Below are 18,766 nucleotides of genomic sequence, written 5' to 3' on the forward strand. Positions count from 1 at the left end.
TGGAGCTCCAAGGCGAACACAGCAGATTCTGTCTGTATTCCACATGTGAGCCTTGCTGGCCTTGGCAAGAGCGATAGCTGGGTGTACATGTTTGGTCAGCATCTGTGCAGATGCCTGCAAGGTCATGCAATCGCATTCTTTTTGCATTTGCAAGTTGCAAACTATATGCCTCCAAGTGTCCACAGGGGTTGCACTTCTTCTCTGTATTGCACAAACAATCCAAAATACTTGAAGACAAAGGGCAGAGGTCTGGGTGTGGTGTTGATAAGGCCGAGGAGGCCGAGTTGCTTGGTTGTAGTGGGTTTTAGAGTGCATGCTCTCCAGAAGATTGCATTAGCCTAAGTGAGGATCTCTGTAGATGTCATCAAGTGAAGGATATTTTGGATTAGCGTGAACCCTAAATCCAGTAACGGGGTCCTTAGAAGAAGACAGAGAAGCTGGGCTTCAGTGGCTCTAGCTGTAACCCTAGTTACTCCTAAATATCAGGAGATTGGTATTTAAGGGTCCATGTTTGAAGCTAGACTAGCAGAAAAGTCCTGAGACTTTTTTTTTTGGTCAGTCATGAGAAATGAACTCTGGGCCTGGGCATTGTCCCTGAGCACTTCAGCTCAAGGCTACCACCCTACCCTACTCTTTGAGCCACTTCCAGTTTTCTGCTAATTAAGTGGAGATAAGAGTTTCATGGACTTTTTAGTTCCTGGGTTGGCTTTGAACCATGATCCTCAGATCTCAGCCTCCTGAGTAGCTAGGATTACAGGTGTGAGCCACCATGCAGCCCCCCCCTTTTTTTTGCCAGTCCTGGGGCTTGAACTCAGGGCCTGAGCAGTCCTTGGACTTTCCTCAAGTCCAGGGCTCTACCACTTGAGGCACTGCACCACTTCTGGCTTTTCTATGTATATGGTTTTGAGGAATAGAACCCAGGTCTTCGAGCATGCTAGGCAAGCACTCTACCACTAGGGCAAACTCCCTAACCCAAAGTCCTGAGACTCTTATCTCCAGTAAACCAGTAAAAATCTGGAAGTGGAGGTGTGGCTCAAGTCATAGTGTCAGTCTTGAGTGAAAAAGAGCTAGAAGCCCTGAGATCAAGCTGCATTACTGGCACAAGCACACACACACACACACACACACACACACACACACACACGGCAGAGAGAGACTTGGGACAGAGAAAGAGACATGAGAAGGCCATGTAGCCAGGCGCCAGTGGCTCATACCTATAATCCTAGCTACTCAGGAGGCTGAGATCTGAGGACTGTGGTTCAAACCCAGCTGAGGCACAAAGTCCCTGAGACTCTCATCTCCACTGTGGCTTAAAGTGGTAGCGTGCTAGCCTTGAGCTGAAGAACTGAGAAACATCACCCAGGTGCAGAGTTCAAGCCCTATGGCCACATACAAGTGGGGACAGAAAAGGGGTCTTAGCTCTAAGCCCAGGATTACCTAGCACCTGGAGACTCCATCTCAGGGCCTCCAGAAGAACCCCGCCCAGATGATACCTTGATTTTGGATTTCTGGCCTCTACAATTGTGAACAAATAAGTTCCTTTCTTTTTTTTCCTTTTCTTTTTTTGTTTATTTGTTGGTCCTGGGGTCATCAGATCCCTTTATCAGAGCAGTCCCAGGGAAAACATTCTGTGGTGTTGAAAGATAGCCATAGGGTGTTTTCTTTTCTAAAGCTCTTTTTCTCTGGCCAATCTTGAATAAATTCCATGAATTCATGCTGGCTGAACCTGTAGGGGAAAGGAGTCAGGACTTAATTCCAGAGGGGTGGACACTGGTCTGAAATGGAACCATTTGCTACAAAATCACGGTTGTGCAGCCAGCCCGCTGGCAAGCCTGATGTGGAAAGTTAATGCGAGTATTTCTTAACAAATCTCTAAGGGAGTTCAGAGGTCATGATTTCCTTTTGCTTCTGCGAGGGCAAAGAGGAGCCTCAGTGACAGTTTCTGACAGTTTCTTGGGGGAGAGGATGGCTTCCTTTCTTTTTTTCTTTTCTTCTTTTGGTTGGTCGTGGGGCTTGAACTCTGGGCCTGGGCGCTGACCCTGAGCTCTTCAGCTCAAGGCTACTGCCCTACCCCTGGAGCCACAGCCCCACTTCCAGTTTTCTGGTGGTTAATTGGAGATAAGAGTCTCACTGGCTTTTGTGCCCAGGCTGGCTTTGAACTGTGATCCTCAGATCTCAGCCTCTTGAGTATTGGGGATGACCGGTGTGAGCCATGGCGCCTGGCTGGGGGGGTGGATTTTTATGGTGACCTTTCCACTCCTCCATGGCTGGTGTCACCAGTTGCCTTGCTCCTGTGACTTGGGTCATTGGTAGAGGGGGGAATGGCCATTAGCTGAGAGTTGGAGGTGATGTTAAGGTTTATGGGAAAGTAGAGTCTGTAGTCCTTGCTACTTGGGAGGCAGAGGTAGAATTGAAGAGCTAAAAAAGCGCCCCCATTCTGAAGCAGCAACTCTCTTGTTGTTTATGTAAACTGTGAGTGACCCAAAAGTGCACTTAAATTAAAGAAACAGAACTGTGGTGCCATTAAGTCCCAGGAACTGACCTGTCTGTGTTAAAATTAACGTGTAAATTCAAGGGATGGCATTTGTTTTCTAAAACCATAAAACTACCCTTAGACAGCTAATTAGGACTCTACTGGTATAGGAACCCCCCTTAGCTCCAACTGCCCTGAACTGTCCCTAACCCCTACCTTATCTCATTCCAATAGCTGATTGCTGTGTTGATGTAAATCTGTAGTCTTTGCCTTTAAAAGCCCTGATAAAGCCTTGCTTTTGCATTTCAGAATGTCTGACTCTCGGTGGTCTCTTGGTGGTCATCCTGAGACTTGGGCATGACAGAATCATGGTTCAAGGCCAGGCTAGGGATAGAGATGTAGAGATGGTGGTTTCCTGTCATCACAAGCTGTGGGGAAGCACAATGGCTGGGTGTGCCAGCAACACAGGAAAATACAAACAGGAGGATCACAGTCTACCCTGGATCAGACATAAAGGAAGGCCTTATCTTGAAAATAACGAGCCCTAAAGGGGGCTAGTGTGCCAGGTGCTGGTGGCTCCTGTGGAGTTGTGGCTCAAGCAGTAGCGTGCTGGCCTTAAGCAAAAAGCTGAAGGGCAAGGCTGGGAATGTGGTTCAGTGTTAGAATACTTGCCTAGCATGCCTGAAACCTCAGTAGCATACATAGAGAAAGCCAGAAGTGGCGCTGTGGTTCAAGTGGTAGAGTGCTAGCCTTGAGCAAAAGAAGCTCAGGAGCAGCACCTGGAATGGCTCAAGTAGCAGAGCACCTACCTACGCCAGTAGAAGGCCCCAACTTCAAATCCCAGTACCATTAAAAAAAAAAAGTAATTAGGACAGACACATGCAGAAGACAATTGTGTGATGGAGGACACGGTGTGTGTGGGGGATGCTATTTAGAAGTCAAGGAGAGGCCTCAGGTGAAGCCATCCCTCCAACACCTTAAACCCAGACTTCCAGCCTCCAGGGCCCTGAAGGAGTGAAAGGCTACTGTGTGCAGCTGTGTATTGGTTATGGTAGTCTCTAGTAATTCACACGTTCTCCCTCCCAGTTCTGTTGTTAGTTGGTGGTGCCTGGTGAAACAGACTGAAAATACAGTGTTTATTCTGGGTAGACAAGTGCCCACTAAATCAAAAATTCAGTTACTGAAGCAGTGGAGATTCAGAAGCGGAATCAGCCAGCAATCTCTACCATTAGAGGGCCCACATCTTCCCAAAGTTCCAGGATATGTGCTACTTCCTGCTTAGCAGGTATCATGACAGGGGTATCATGACCAAAATCCTCAAGAGCAGTCTCTAGAGTTGGGTTTTTTTTTTTTTTTTGACAGTCCTGGGCCTTGATCTCAGAGCCTAAGCACTGTCCTTTAGGTTTTTTGCTCAAGGCTAATGCTCTATCACTTGAGCCACAGCACTACTTCCAGATTTTTCTGTATATGTGGTTCAGAGGAATTTAACCCAGGGCTTCATGCACGTGAGGCAAGCATTCTACCACTAGACCACATTCCTAGCCCGAGAGAGTTCTCCCAGGACCCTGAAGGGACTTTTCCAGGTGTATTGCTGTAAGTACCAGGTCAAAAGTCAGTGTTCCTTGCATTCTCTGCATATTTACTGTGGCACTGACAAATCATTATATCTTGTTCCTCCATTATTTCTATATTCTTCCATTCTTCCCTCCCCCATTCTTTTCCCCCAGGGAGTGTGGGGGGGGGTAGAATCTGGATATGTAGCCCAGATTGGCCTTGGAATTGAGGTTCTTGTGCCTCAGCTTGAACTCTGGGCCTGGGTGTTGTTCCTGAGCTCTTCAGTTCAAGGCTACTGCCCTACCCCTTGAGCCACAGTGCCACTTCTGGTTTTCTAGTGGTTAATTGGAGATAGACTCATGGACTACTGCCATGGCTGGCTTTGAACCATAATCCTCAGATCTCAGCCTCCTGGGTAGCTAGGATTACAGGTGTGAGCCGCTGTCCCCGGCTTCCCTTAGCTTTTTTGCTCAAGCCTATCATTCTACCACTTGAGCCACAGCCCCACTTCTAGACTTTTGACAGTTAATTGGAGGTAAGAGTGCCATAGACTTTCCTGCTGGGGTGACTTCAGACCAGATCCTCAGATCTTAGCCTTCCGAGTAGCTAGGGTTACAGGCGTGAGCCATTGGTGCCCAGGTGGTTCTGGAATTCTTGTATTTGGTACTCTGGGCTTTGTGCTGGTCAGGTAATAGAAGCACCAGCTGAGTCATGCCCTGGCCTTGAGTTCTCTTAACCAGCAGGAGCAAAAGGGCCACCTCTAGGATCCCTTGAACAGCTCTTTTTGTGACTTACACAGTTCCAGGGCTTTGCTGGGAGGGGTCTCCTTAGGGAAGGCCGAGCAGTTCAAGTTTTGAAGCTAGTAAATTTCCCTGTCTGAATTTGTAATTCTAGAATTTCTGACATCTTAACTGTGTTTTGACATCACAGACAATAAGAGGGAGGGAGAGACACTCAGATTCCTGGTGATTGGCTTGAAAAAGGTCTATTCTCTGGGTCTACTCTCTGAATTCACCAGTGAACACTGTAGAATTTTGTCAGCAGCTCAAGCTCAACTTCCAGAGGAGCATGAGACCATGCCTCTCCCTGCAGGGTGTGTGATGCGGGACTTGACATCTAGGTCTCAAGGGCTAGGGGGATGAGGAGGCTGTTGGAAGTGAGGAGGGGTCCTCTAGTTACCACATTTACCCATGCCAGCCCTCTAGGCTTCATGGTGGCCCCTCCATGGCACAGTGTCCCTGGAGGACTTCTGGGAGTGTTCATTTGTAGTGGCGATTTTGCAACTGACATGTGCCATGCAGTGAAACATAACTTTCCAAGCACTGCATGCTATTGAAGATGGCCTCTTCCTTACTGAGCAGTAACCGTGGTCTGCAAAGATGGTAGGCTCCAGCTGTAGACAGGAGGAGAAGGGAGGGGTCACAGGAGAGGCGATGGCAGGAAGTATGTATGTGTGCAGGTGTCATTCCTGTGGTCAGGGCTCTGTAGGACCTCGGGGCACACTTGTGTGACAGGATGATGGAATCTCGAGAGTCAGCATCTAGAAGGGTCTCTTCAAGAATACAGTACAAGAGGCAACTTAAAAGATCCTTTTACTGGGCCAGTGAAGTAACTAAAGGTTGGACACCCAGCATCTATACTCTGAGACCTGAGCCATCCCCTGCTGAAGTCACTTTACAATCACTCTGGGCTCTAGGAAAAGTAGGGTTCACCAATACACATCTTGTGCCAGAAGGCAAAACCGCTCCTCAGACAGGCAATGTCTTTTTTTGTTGTTGTTTTTTTGCCAGTCCTGAGGCTTCAACTGAGGGCCTGGGCACTGACCTTGGACACCTTTTTCTCAAGGCTAGCACTCTGCCACTTGAGCCACAGCGCCACTTCCAGCTTTTTCTGTGTATGTGGTTTCAGGGAATGGAATCCAGGGCTTTGTGCATGCTAACGCTAGGCCACACTCCTGGCCCCTGCCCTTGAGGGTTTTTTTTTATTGCACAAGTATAGTGTTTTTACTACTTGAGCCACAGCTCCACTCATGCATGGTACACTGGAAATAAGAGTCTCATGGACTTTCCTGCGTGAGCTGACCTTGAACTGCGACCCTCAGCCTCCTGAGTTGCTGGGGTTACAGGCGGGAGCCGCGGGTGCACAACTAGGCCATGCCTGTTTGCGTCTTTGCTGTGGGGCTTGAACTCAGGTCCTGGGCACTGTTTCTGAGCTCTTTTGCCCAAGGATAGCAGTGCTTATCCACCACTTCTGGACACTGTGCCACCTCTGGTTTTCAGTCTTCCGCGACCCTCAGCTCTCCGCCTCCAGAGTAGCTGGGCCGTTCCTCCAGCGCTGTCCTGGGCCCTGCCGTGCCCTGGGCAGCACGCTGGACTGGGCGTCTGCTGCAGGGAGTCCTGGGCTCGCCAGGCTCTCGTCCAGCTGCCTTTGAGTCTCCGGGCGGAGCCAGCGTGGGGCCTGGGCCGGCTCCGCGGGGCCGGGGTGACTCGGGGCGGGGGTGGGGTGGGGTGCTGGGCAGGGTCGTCGGCCCCGCACGGTCCCGGGCTCCGGTCAGGTCTGCTTCTCCGCGGGGACGCGCACCCGCGGGGCCGCCGCCGGGACCCGGGGCCTTGGCGCGTGCGCGCGCAGGGCGCCGCCCCCCGCCCCGCGAGGTTCAGCGTGCGCGTGCGCGCCGGCGCGTGCGTCGTGCGTGCGCGCGCGCGCCCAGAGAGCGGCGCTCGGGGCCCGAGGCGGCTGTGGTGAGGCGGCTCCGCGCTCCAGCGCTGCTCCGCGTCGCCCGCGGCGGCCCTCCCCGCGACGCCCGCCCGCCGCGCCCGCCGCGCCCGCCGCGCCCGCCGCGCCCGCCTTCCTCCCCGCCGGTCGCCAAGGCCGCTCCGGGGTTGCGAGAATGCCGGCCGTGTCCAAGGGGGACGGGATGCGGGGCCTGGCGGTCTTCATCTCCGACATCCGCAACTGTGAGTGTCGGGCGCTCGGCGGGCCCGGGCGGCGGGGCCGGGGCGGCGGGGCGCGGCGGGGCGCGGGTCCGGCGGCCAGGCGGGGTCTGGCGGGGCCCGCGCTGCGGCGCGGAGGGCGGGCGCCCCGGCTGCAGGCCCGGTGCGGGGCGGGCGCCGGGGGCGCGGACCTGGCGGCGGGCGGCGGGCGCGGGGGTCCGGGCCGGGGCCCCGCCGAGGGGTTTCCGGCCCGCCGCCCCTCCCCAGCGTGATGTCATCGGCTTTCTAGGAACGGAGCGGTTAGCCGGGCCTTTTCCAGAATGGCGGGGGCGCTGGTCCCGGCGGCAGTGGGGGCCGGGCGCCCAGGGCAGGGCACGGTGCGCGCTGCCGGGGGCTCGGCCGCCGCCGCGAACGGGACTCACGCCGGGAGCCCGCGGCGGCGGCGTGGAGGCCGGGGCGAGGCCCGAGGGCACGCGGCTCGTCCGACATCCTCTCCCTGGTGGGCTGCCCGGCTTTGTGGCGTCGTGGAGGAATTTCGGGGCCTCGCCTCTGAGCCCGCTTCCGCGGGCGGGCGGAGGACTCTGACCCCAGGGAGTCTTCGGGGACTCCAGGGCAGGACGGCTGTGTCTTTCCTGACTCTGCAGAAAAACAGACACGCGCAGATCCGGGCCGCGCAAGTAGGGCAGCATTCTTCCCTCTTGGTTTGCTGTGGAACGGGATTTTTAAAATGGTAATATTCGCGCTCATGAATTTGGAGGGACTTGTGAAGGAGATCCTATCAATGCGTGCTTGTCAGCATTTGTCTCAAACTGGTCATCACTTACTAGACAAATTTTCTGTGCCAGGGTCTGAGTTTGGCCAGAGGAGCCACCTAGAGCATACTTGGAAAGTAGTTGCCACCCTGGCATAGCTGTTGGGGATGGATTCTTCTTTGTTGTAGGGTCCTGTCCTGCCTTGGATGCTTAGAGCACTAGATGCTCTGTGGTGACATGGTAAAATGTGGCTGTGAACCAGTGGTGTGGGCCAGTGTGCAGGACGGGACAGGTGCCTGATCTTCCTTGAAGGAGCCCCTTCCTCAGCCGCACCTCCCCCTCCTGCTGCAGGCCCACCCCACTTCTTCAACTCTTCTCTTCTCCTTTGGAGCCGTGTTGTCTTCTGTGGGCAATGTACCCCTGTACTATAAGCCCGGTAAGTGGGAGCTTCTGTGTGTCTTGCTCTCTAACATCAGGTGGGCACACATGTGGGTTCAGCCATGAGTGGCCCATTGAAGCCCTGTGTGTGCCAGAGGCAGAGGTAATCTGAACTTGACTGCTGTACTGAGGTAAGAGGGTCAATGCCTCCTTTTCCCTTTCCTGGCTCTGGTTTTTGTGCCTACTGGTTTCCCATTGGGACAGTGAATGATACAAATACTCAGATCCCCAGAGTCTAGAGTACTGGATCCTGGCCCCAGAGTGCTTGATCTGGACCAGTCCTTCTAGCAGTCGTTTTTTTTTTTTTTTTTGCCAGTCCTGGGCTTGAGCTCAGGGCCTGAGCCCTGTCCTTGGACTTTCTCAAGGCTAGAGCTCTACCACTTGAGCCTCAGCACTACTTCCAGCTTTTTTCTATGTATGTGGTACCGAGGAATCGAACCCGGGTCTTCATGCATGCTAGGCAAGCACTTTAACCACTAGGCCAAACTCCCGGCCAAAACACAATTTCATTTTTCTTTTCTTTTTTTTTTTTTTGCCAGTCCTGGGCTTGAGCTCAGGGCCTGAGCACTGTCCTTGGACTTTCTCAAGGCTAGAGCTCTACCACTTGAGCCTCAGCACCACTTCCGGCTTTTTTCTATGTATGTGGTACCGAGGAATCGAACCCGGGTCTTCATGCATGCTAGGCAAGCACTTAAACCACAAGGCCAAACTCCCAGCCCCTCCTTCTAGCAGTCTTATGGCCAGAAGCCATTGGGAATGGAGCCCCGGTGTTGACTGGTGGGTTTGTAGCGGAAGTGTCATTCAAGTGCATTTCATCTCTACCTTTCCCCATTAAGACCTGCTCTGAGCATGGAGGCAGCAGGGAAAGGACACGTGAAGACAAGAGCCCTGCTGATCAGCCCTGTTGACACATCTGGTTGGCAGTGGCTCTTGGCATCAGCAGCCGTGAACATGCTCCGGGATTGAAGAGGCACATGTCATACTGTGTACTCAGACCTGTAGCTCTGTGGCTCAGGTAGCAGATAAGCTCATAAAGCTTTTCCCTCCTAGTCAGCTTCATCTGGGACAAGTGCAGTGGGTAGTTCCGTGTAGGAGAGCTAATGCACACACTGGTTTCTGAGTTGTCATTTAAAAAAAATTCTAGTCTTAGTTTTCTTTTTTTTTCTCCTAAGCTGTTTTTATTTTTATTAACATCAATTAGTAGCGGAGGGAGGTTTATTTTAACATGACCACTTATTAATACAATGGATTTTGGTCAGAGTGGCCCTTTCTCCCTCTTAAAATACTCTTTTTTTTCCCCCCTCTTCTACTATCAGGGTTTGAAGTTGGAAACCTTCAGTTCTTTGTGTTGGTCCTCTTGCTCACGACTGATGCTGTATCACTTGAGCTTTGCCTCCAGCCTGGCTTTTTATTGGCTAATTGAAGATGAAGTCTTTGGCCTTTTCTGCCCAGGCTGTCTTCAAACCTGGGTCTTCCAGGTCTCAGCCTTCTGAGTAGTTAGAGTTCCAAGTGTGAATCACTGGCATTGTTATTTTGAATGAGTATAGGTGCTTTATTTTGAAATGGTGACAGGAAGTTGTGAAGAAATACATAGGGAATTCCCTGGCATCCTTCACACAACCCTTCCTGCTGTAGACCTTTTACTTAACTATGGTATTTTTTTGTTTTCTTCTTTTTTATTTTTTTTTGCTAGTCCTAGCACCTGGGCACTGTTTCTGAGCCTCTCTGTGCTCAAGGCTGAGCACTCTGCCACTTGAACCACAGCACTACTTCCAGTTTCTGGGAAGGTAGTACTGAAGAATTGAACCCAGGGCTTTATGCATGCTAGGCAAACACTATACCAGTAAGCCACCAACTACAGGGTATTTTCAGCAGGGGAAACTGACATTGGACAGATTCCTAGGCTATTTAGATTTCATTCTTTCAGGGTGGTGGATGGCAGGTCTAGCAGGTATGAGGCACCTGAGCCTGCCAGCCTCCTCGGCCATGTTCACCCTGGTCTGGCCTTCCCTGGCCCTGGCTGGGCACTTCCTGAGACAGCATCATTGCTGGCTGGCTGGGCAAGAGCACAGGTGTGGTCATGGCCAACTTCAAGTCAGGCGTCTTTCAGGAAGATCAAGTGCATGCTGATGGATGAGCAAGACACCTCCTGATGGAGATCTCCCTCCCTCTCTCTCTCTCTCTCTCTCTCTCTCTCTCTCTCTCTCTCTCTCTCTCTCTCTCTTTCCTTCCCTCCTTCCCTCCCTCCCTCCCTTTCTCCCCATCTCCTTAGCTCCCCCTCTCCCCCCTTCATCTTCATCCTTCCCCTCCCTCTCTTCTTTCCTCCCTCTCTTCTTTCCTCCACCCCCCTTCCCTTTTCTCCCTTTCTTTCCTGGTCCACTCCTGGGACTTGAACTTCAGGGCCTGGACTCTGTCCTTGAGTTGCTCTGTGCTCAAGGCTAGCACTCTACTCCTTGAGGAACAACAGCGCCACTTGCGGCTTTTTCTGTGTATGTGGTAGTAAGGAAGGGGACCCAGGGCTTCGGGCATGCTAGGCAGGCACTTCTACTACTAGGCTATGCGCCCAGCCTGAGAGCTATTCTTTCTAGGCTTGAATGGAGGTGGAGGCTGATGGGACTGGTGCTGAGATAATTTCCATACACCTTTAAAAAAACTGAGGAAAGTGATCAAAATGGAGGAAGGGGACAGGCAGGTTCCCTCATAAACTGGTGTGGGAGTGACCCTGGGGAGGCCTTGTTTCTGTGTTTCAACAGTGGATGGCCATCTGGATAGCCTGTAGCTGGTACCATGAGGATGGCACCCAAAGCCTAAGAGTCCTGGCAAGAGAGGGAGCAACACTTACACTGGCTTGCAATCCAGCATTTGTCCACAGACCCCATGTCTGACATGGGACTACAGTGCCCCTGGGAATGTGGTAGAGGAAGAGGAGAATTCACCTGCTGTGAGTGTCATTGTCTTCCTTGCACAGTCACTGAGGAGCAGCTTCAGGACTTTAGCATCTCCCCGCCTTGCCAGGTGGTGGCCTGGCACTGAAATTCCCAGTGCCAGCAGAAGGACTGGCCTTCCAGAAGCGTTGTCAGTAGAGGAAGTGTCCCTTCTAGCATGAGCTTGAGAAGTGACAGCCAGAAGAGCCACTACTGCTACTGCAGGGTTCTGGCTCTTTTGTGGGTACAGCAAAAGACAGACTAGAGGTTGAACCTGGAGGTGCTGGAGAAGCTAGCCGTAGGCCCAGGGCAGGGGCCATGAGACTCCCCAGGACATATGCCGTCCAGTTTAATTTTTTGGAGGAGGTGTGCGAGGAGAGTTAGAAACCACAAACAGAACCATTTGCTGTAATGTTCATATGGCAATTGGTCAGCTACATGTCCAGAAACGGTCATGTCGCCAAGCTGCTCTCCTGGGCATAGGAGCCCCCACAAGGGGCCTGTACAGAGTTATGTCAGAAAGGGCAAAGTAGAAATGTGGAATCATTGATTTTTTTTTAACCTATTACCTTTCTTATGGGTACTTGGATCGTGCTAGGAAAATGCTCTATGCCAGATCCCCAGGCTCTAGATCTTACTAGATTACATGCTCTCACATGTGAGTGCACGTGTGTGATTCTACTATGGTGAGATACAGAACTGTCCCATCCAAAGATTCTTCCTACTAGCCCTTACCGCCATACCATCCCCACTCTGGCAACCACTGATGTGTTTCCTAGTTCTATAATTTTGTGATCTCAAGATTGTTGTATAACTGGATTTTACCATACAAATAATGATAGTGTATTATTTATTTTGGAATAGGGTGATATATGGAAGGAGAATCACATATAACTAAATGAGGGTCACCCCATGCTGGGAGCTGAAACTAGAGCCTCAACTCATGCCAGCTAGGATAGAGCACTACTTCAGAGCCTCATCCTCATAATAACTCTTGTTTTCCTACATTGCTATTGTCTTACCAACACTAGTTTATGGACAGGAGTAAAGTATGTAGATGATTTCCGACTTTGATAGTTTGTCTTAGTGTGTGTGTGTGTGTGTGTTTGGGGGGGCATGGGGCTTGCCTGGGCTGGCTTTGAACCTTGATCCTCAGATCTCAGCTTCCTGAGTAGCTAGGATTACAGGCATGGCCACAGCATTTTGGCTTAATGTGTTTTTTGTTGTTGTGGTTGTGGCAGAGCTTGAACTTAGGGCCTAAGTGCTGTCCCTGAGCCTATTTGTGCTCAGGGCGAGCACTCTAATACTTGAGCCATGATGCCACTTCCAGTTTGTTTGTTTATTTATTTATTTTTATTTATTTATTTTTGCTAGTCCTGGGCTTGGGCTCAGGACCTGAGAACTGTCCTTGGACTTTCTCAAGTCTAGAGCTCTAACATTTGACCCTCAGCACCATTTCTGGCTTTTTTTTTCTATGTATGTGGTACGGAGGAATCAACCTGGGTCTTCATGCATGGTAGGCAAGCACTTTACCACTAGGCCAAACTCCCCACCTCAACTTCCAGTTTTTTTTTTTTTTATTGTGGTCAGTTGTGGGGCTTGAACTCTGGGCCTGGGCCTGTCCCTGAGCTCTTAAGCTCAAGGCTACCACCCTACGCTTGGGCCTAGGTACTGTCCCTGAGCGCTTCAGCTCAAGGCTACTGCCTTAACCCCTTGAGCTACAGCGCCACTTCCTGGTTTTCTAGTGGTTAATTGGAGATGAGAGTCTCAAGTCTTTAGATCCTGGGCTGCCTTTGAACCATGATCCTCAGGTCTCAGCTTCCTGAGTAGTTAGAATTAGAGGCCTGACCCATTTCCAGTTTTTGAGTGGAGATAAGAGTCCGGAGCCGGGAATGTGGCTGGGAATGTGGCTTAGTGGTAGAGTGCTTGCCTAGCATGCACGAAGCACTGGATTCCATTCCTCAGTAACACGTAAACAGAAAAAGCTGGAAGTTGCACTTTGGCTCATGTGGTTAGTGTGCAAGTCTTGAGCAAAAGAAGCTCAGGGACAGTGTGCAGGCCCTGAGTTCAAGCTCTAGGATTGGCAAAAAAAAAAAAAAGAAAGGCTCATGGAGACTTTTGGCTTGGGCTGGCTTTGAACCATGATGATACTAAGATCCTAGCCTCCTGAGTAGCTAGGATTGTAGGTGTGAGCCAGTGGTGTCCAACTTGGTGTAGTTTTTTTGACTGTTGTTGTTTGGAAGTTAGGTGCTTTTGGTAGAAGCCTTATTTTAAAATTTGAAGTTTTTTTTTTTTTTTTTTTTTGCCAGTCCTGGGCTTGAGCTCAGGGCCTGAGCACTGTCCTTGGAATTTCTCAGGGCTAGAGCTGTACTGTTTGAGCCACAGTACCACTTCCAGTTTTTTTTTTTTTTCTATGTATGTGGTACCAAGGAATTGAACCTGGGTCTTCGTGAATGCTAGGCAAGCACCCTACCACTAGGCCAAACTCCCAGCTCCTGAGTTTTTTTTTTAATTCCTTTGTTTTGCATGTTCTTTTTGCTGGTTCCTTGGAGATAGAGTTTTATGGGGATCTCAGCTTCTTGAGTAGTTAGGATTGTAGGCAGGAGCTGCCAGCCAGCTTCTCATGGATTTATATGGCTATAACAGCATCCTAACTTTCAGAGTCATAGTCTGAGAATTGACAGCAGAATGAGCAGTGGAGGGGAGCCATGACAAGTGCTTGTTGTGAGGCAGTAGTGTAACCATAGGCAGGAAATTGCAAACATTGCCATTTATTCCTTTTGCTGAGGCTGGGGCTGCTCTGTGTGTGTTTAAAGGCACCCAGGCAGAGGGAGGAGGATGGGAATTCAGGGCAGCTGTAGAACCATGGCCCATGTGTGTGAGAAGGGTTCATGTTCCCTGCTTGTATATTCCACTGCTGACTCTGTTGAGATTGGACACCACCTTGGGATGTACTTTAGTATGAGTGAATTAAAAAAAAAAGACTTCTAAAATCTCAGTTGTTATTCATCATAAGTTGGAGAAATAAACCATAAAAATTCAAATTCTACTTCAGTGTAAAAATTAAACATGAAACTGGGCATGGTGGCTCATGCCTGTAATCCTAGCTACTCAGGAGGCTGAGATGTGAGGATCACTGTTCAAAGCCAGCCCTGGCATTAAAGAACTGGGATCTCGTATCCCCAACTTTAGAAAAGGGGAAGTGGGCCTGTGGCTCAAGGGCTAAGGCGGTATCCTTGAGCTGAAGAGCTCAGGGACAGCGCCCAGGCCCAGAGGACAAGTCCCATGACCCACACACTCACACACAAACAATTAAACAGGAAGATTTTCTTGCACAGTAATAAAAACAAAATCAGACTTTGATATTCTCTTACTGTCTTTTTTGGGGGTCAGTAGTGGGTCCCCCTGCCTCAGCCTTCCACGTGCTGATATTTTTTATTATAGATATGTATGATCATACTGGGCTTTGTTATTGGATGTTTATTTTATTTTATTTTCTGGTGGAACCAGGGATTGAACTGAGGGCCTCATGCTTGTTAGGCAAACACTCTATCCTTTGAACAATGCCCCCAGTCCTGTATTTTTTTTTTTTTTTTTGCTAGTCCTGGGCTTAAGCTCAGGGCCTGAGCACTGTCCTTGGATTTTTCTCAGGGCTAGAGCTCTGCCACTTGAACCTTAGCACCACTTCCGGCTTTTTCTAAGTATGTAGTACCAAGGAATTGAACCTGGGTCTTCGTGCATGCTAGGCAAGCACTCTACCACTAGGCCAAACTCCTGGCCCCCAGTGCTGGATTTTTAAAATAGCGACCATTCAAAGTTAAAGGTCTTTTCTGACTGTTCATTTAAAAAGTGCCAAGTGGGGCTGGGAGTTTGGCCTAGTGGTTGAGCACTTGCCTAGCATGCACGAAGACCCAGGTTCAATTCCTTGGTACCACATACATAGAAAAAAAACCCAGAAGTGGTGCTGAGGCTCAAGTGGTAGAGCTCTAGCCTTGAGAAAGCCCAAGGACAGTGCTCAGGCCCTGAACTCAAGCCCATGACTGGAAAAAAATAAAATAAAATAAAATAAAAAGTGCCGAGCTTTAGAAAAAAATGCTCTTCTTGCATGTTTTCTTTGGCCTTCTTCTGAGTAATTCGTATTTCTTAGAAACTGGTTTGGGAAGTGTGCACCACCCGGTAAGGAGGGGGATGAGGAAGGAAAGTCTATGCTCCAGTTGGTCTCCTCAGCTGGCCCCAGGGTTGTGGCTTCCAAGAAGTGCTCTGGCCCTTTAGCTTTTTTCCTGCTCCCCGGAAGGGCAGAGTCTCTGTTTCTTTTGTGTCTAGTCACACTTCCCTGAGGCAGCATATTCCAGTATCAGATACCTAGCATCATTTCTCTTTTCAGAATGGTTTCCACTGTTGCTTTTGGCAACTGTATGCACGGGAGGTTTTGGTCACAGTTCTTAGAAAGGATATCTGTTGGATCAGATGGTATTTCTTTGGTTCTTGAAAAATTAGATACTCCATTCAGAAGGGGTTATTAGAAGTGTGATCAGAAAACAGTATTCTGAGGAGGTCTTGCACTATTATGAGTAGAGATTTATTATGTGGTATGACTGAGTTGGAAGTACTTGAGTCCCTGGGAACCAAATATCTGTGCTGCCTCCCTTAGCACAAACTTCAGAATTAATATACTTCCAAGAACTAAAATCTGCACTCTCTTGCCCTCTCCCCACCACCTCACTTTTTTTTTTTTTTTTTTGGTTGGTTGTGAGGCTTGAACTCTGGGCCTGGACACTGTCCCTGAGCTCTTCAGCTCAAGGCTACCGCCCTACCCCTTGAGCCACAGCCCCACTTCAGGTTTTCTAGTGGTTAATTAGAGATAAGAGGCTCACAGACTTTTGTGCCTGGGCTGGCTTTAACTGAGGTCCTCAGATCTCAGCCTCCTGAGTCGCTAGGATGACAGACGTGAGCCACCACACCTGGATCTCTCTTTTTGCCAGTCCTGTGGCTTGAACTCGGGGTCTGAGCATGGTCTTTGAGCTCACTCAAGGCTAGTGCTGTACCATGGAGCCCAGCACCACTTCTGGCTTTAGTATTTATTTCTGTAATTTTGTGAGGAATGACATCGAGATTTGTATGGATATTGCATTGAATCTGTAATTGCTTTTGTCAGTATGGCCATTTTTCGTGATACTAATTCTTCTAAGAGTGTGAGAAATTCTTCCATCTTCTGATGTCTTCAAAGTTTTATTTATTTATTTATTTATTTATTTATTTATTTAGTTGGTTTGTTGTGGGGCCTGAACTCATGGTCTGACTGAGCCTCTTTATGTACAAGGTGAGTGCTCTGCCACTTGAGCACAGTACCACTTCTGGTTTTTGAGTGGTTAATTGGAGATAAGAGTCTCAGGTCCTTTTGTGCTGGGCTGGCTTTGAACCGAGATTCTCAGGTTTCAATCTCCTGAGTAGCTAGGATAACAGGCGTGAGCCATTGTGTCCAGCTTCTACCTGAGCTGATTCTTTTTTTTTTTTAGTTTTGTCAGTCTTGGACTTGAGCTCAGGGTCTGAGCACTGTCCTTGGGCTTTCTCAAGGCTAGAGCTCTACCACTAGAACCACACCACTACTTCTGGCTTTTTTCTGTGTATGTGGTACCAAGGAATAGAACCCGGGTCTTCGTGCATGCTAGGCAAGCACTGTACCACTAGGCCACACTCCCTACCACTAGGCCATACTCCCGGCCCCCTGAGCTGACTCTTGACTGTCATCCTGAGATCTCATTTTCCTGAGTAGCTAGGTCACAGGCATGAGCACCAGCACCCAGCTCTGCACGGTTTATAGTTGTCATTGTAGAGGTTTCTCACTGCTTTGATCAAGTTAGTATCTAGATATTTAATTGTTTTGGGTGTTACTGTGAATGGAATTGTTTTCCTAATTACTTTCTTTTCTTTCTTTCTTTTTTTTTTTTTTGGTCAGTCCTGGGCTTGAGCTCAGGGCCCTGTCCTTGGACTTTCTCAAGGCTACAGCTCTACCACTTCTGGCATTTTTTTATGTATGTGGTACTGAGAAATTGAACCTGGGTCTTCGTGCATGCTAGTCAAGCACTCTACCACGAGGCCACTCTCCCACCCCCTGATTTCTTTCTTATTCTGTTCATTATTGGTATATAGAAAAACTGAGTATTGGGAGGGAGGGGGGAGAGAAAGGGAAGCAAAAACATGAGAAGGGGTATCAGTGTTTGAGAAGTCATGCACCCACTTCCTGAGGAATGTAATTGTAACCCCTCTATACAATTAAAAAAAAGAAAAAGAAAAATTGAGTATTTCTTTTGGACCGTTATCTTTTCAGGGTACTTACCAGTTCTAGAAATTATTTTTGGTCACTGTAGGGTCTGCAAAGTACAGCATTGTAGCATCAGCAAATAGGGATATTTTGATTTCTTCCTTCCCTATTTGAATCACTTCCCTCTCTTTCTCCTATCTTATTGCTTTGGCTAGGAATTCTAGTACTATATTGCATGAGAATGGGGAAAGCGGACATCCTTCTCTTTCCTGATTTTGAAGGAAATGACTTCAGTTTTTTTCCATTTAATATAATGTTAGCTATAGTTTTGTCATAGATAGGCTTTATTAAGTTCAGGTATATCCCTTTAGTTCCTAGCTTCGTCATGAAAGAATGTTGCATTTATGAACACAGGCCTTTCCTGTGTCAGTTGAGATGACTGTGGGCTTGTTTTGGTTTTATCTCTACCGCAGTGTGTGTGCTGGAGGTATGGGTTGTGTGTGTGTTGGAGGTGTGGGTTGTGTGTGTGTTGGAGGTATGGGTTGTGTGTGTGTTGAGGTATGGGTTGTGTGCGTGTTGGAGGTATGGGTTGTGTGTGTGCTGGAGGTATGGGTTGTGTGTGTGCTGGAGGTATGGGTTGTGTGTGTGTTGAGGTATGGGTTGTGTGTGTGTTGGAGGTATGGGTTGTGTGTGTGCTGGAGGTATGGGTTGTGTGTGTGTTGAGGTATGGGTTGTGTGTGGGTTGGAGGTATGGGTTGTGTGTGTCTTGAGGTATGGGTTGTGTGTGTGTTGAGTTACGGGTTGTGTGTGTGTTGGAGGTATGGGTTGTATGTGTGCTGGAGGTATGGGTGTGTGTATGTTGAGGTATGGGCTGTGTGTGTGTTGGAGGTATGGGTTATGTGTGTTGGAGGTATGGGCTGTGTGTGTGTTGAGGTATGGGCTGTGTGTGTGTTGAGGTATGGGTTGTATATGTGCTGGAGGTATGGGTTGTGTGCGTGTTGAGGTATGGGTTGTGTGTGTGTTGAGGTATGGGTTGTGTGTGTGTTGAGGTATGGGCTGTGTGTGTGTTGAGGTATGGGTTTTATGCGTGTTGGAGGTATGGGTTGTATGTGTGCTGGAGGTATGGGTGTGTGTGTGTTGAGGTATGGGTTGTGTGCGTGTTGGAGGTGTGGGTTGTGTGTATGTTGAGGTATGGGTTGTGTGTGTGTTGGAGGTGTGGGTTGTGTGTGTGTTGAGGTATGGGTTGTGTGTGTGTTGAGGTATGGGTTGTGTGTGTGCTGGAGGTGTGGGTTGTGTGTATGTTGAGGTATGGGTTGTGTGTGTGTTGAGGTATGGGCTGTGTGTGTGTTGAGGTATGGGCTGTGTGTGTGTTGAGGTATGGGTTGTGTGTATGTTGAGGTATGGGTTGTGTGCGTGTTGGAGGTGTGGGTTGT

General features: G+C 49.4%; 1 protein-coding gene across 2 annotated transcripts in view; it reads left to right on the top strand.

The window, feature by feature from the left end:
* Window positions 1-6,744: 6,744 nt before the first annotated feature.
* Window positions 6,745-18,766, top strand: part of Ap2a2 (adaptor related protein complex 2 subunit alpha 2) — a 65,709-nt gene continuing 53,687 nt past the window's right edge. For both annotated transcript variants that reach the window (XM_090347122.1, XM_090347123.1), the window contains exon 1: window positions 6,745-6,981. In XM_090347122.1, the coding sequence (XP_090203248.1) occupies window positions 6,915-6,981 (67 nt within the window). In that variant the 5' untranslated portion in view covers window positions 6,745-6,914. The remainder of the gene's footprint in view (window positions 6,982-18,766) is intronic.

Source organism: Megascapheus bottae, chromosome 16, assembly GCF_031878675.1.
Source record: "Megascapheus bottae isolate mThoBot1 chromosome 16, mThoBot2.hap1, whole genome shotgun sequence".
In the NCBI taxonomy this organism is placed as follows: domain Eukaryota; kingdom Metazoa; phylum Chordata; class Mammalia; order Rodentia; family Geomyidae; genus Megascapheus; species Megascapheus bottae.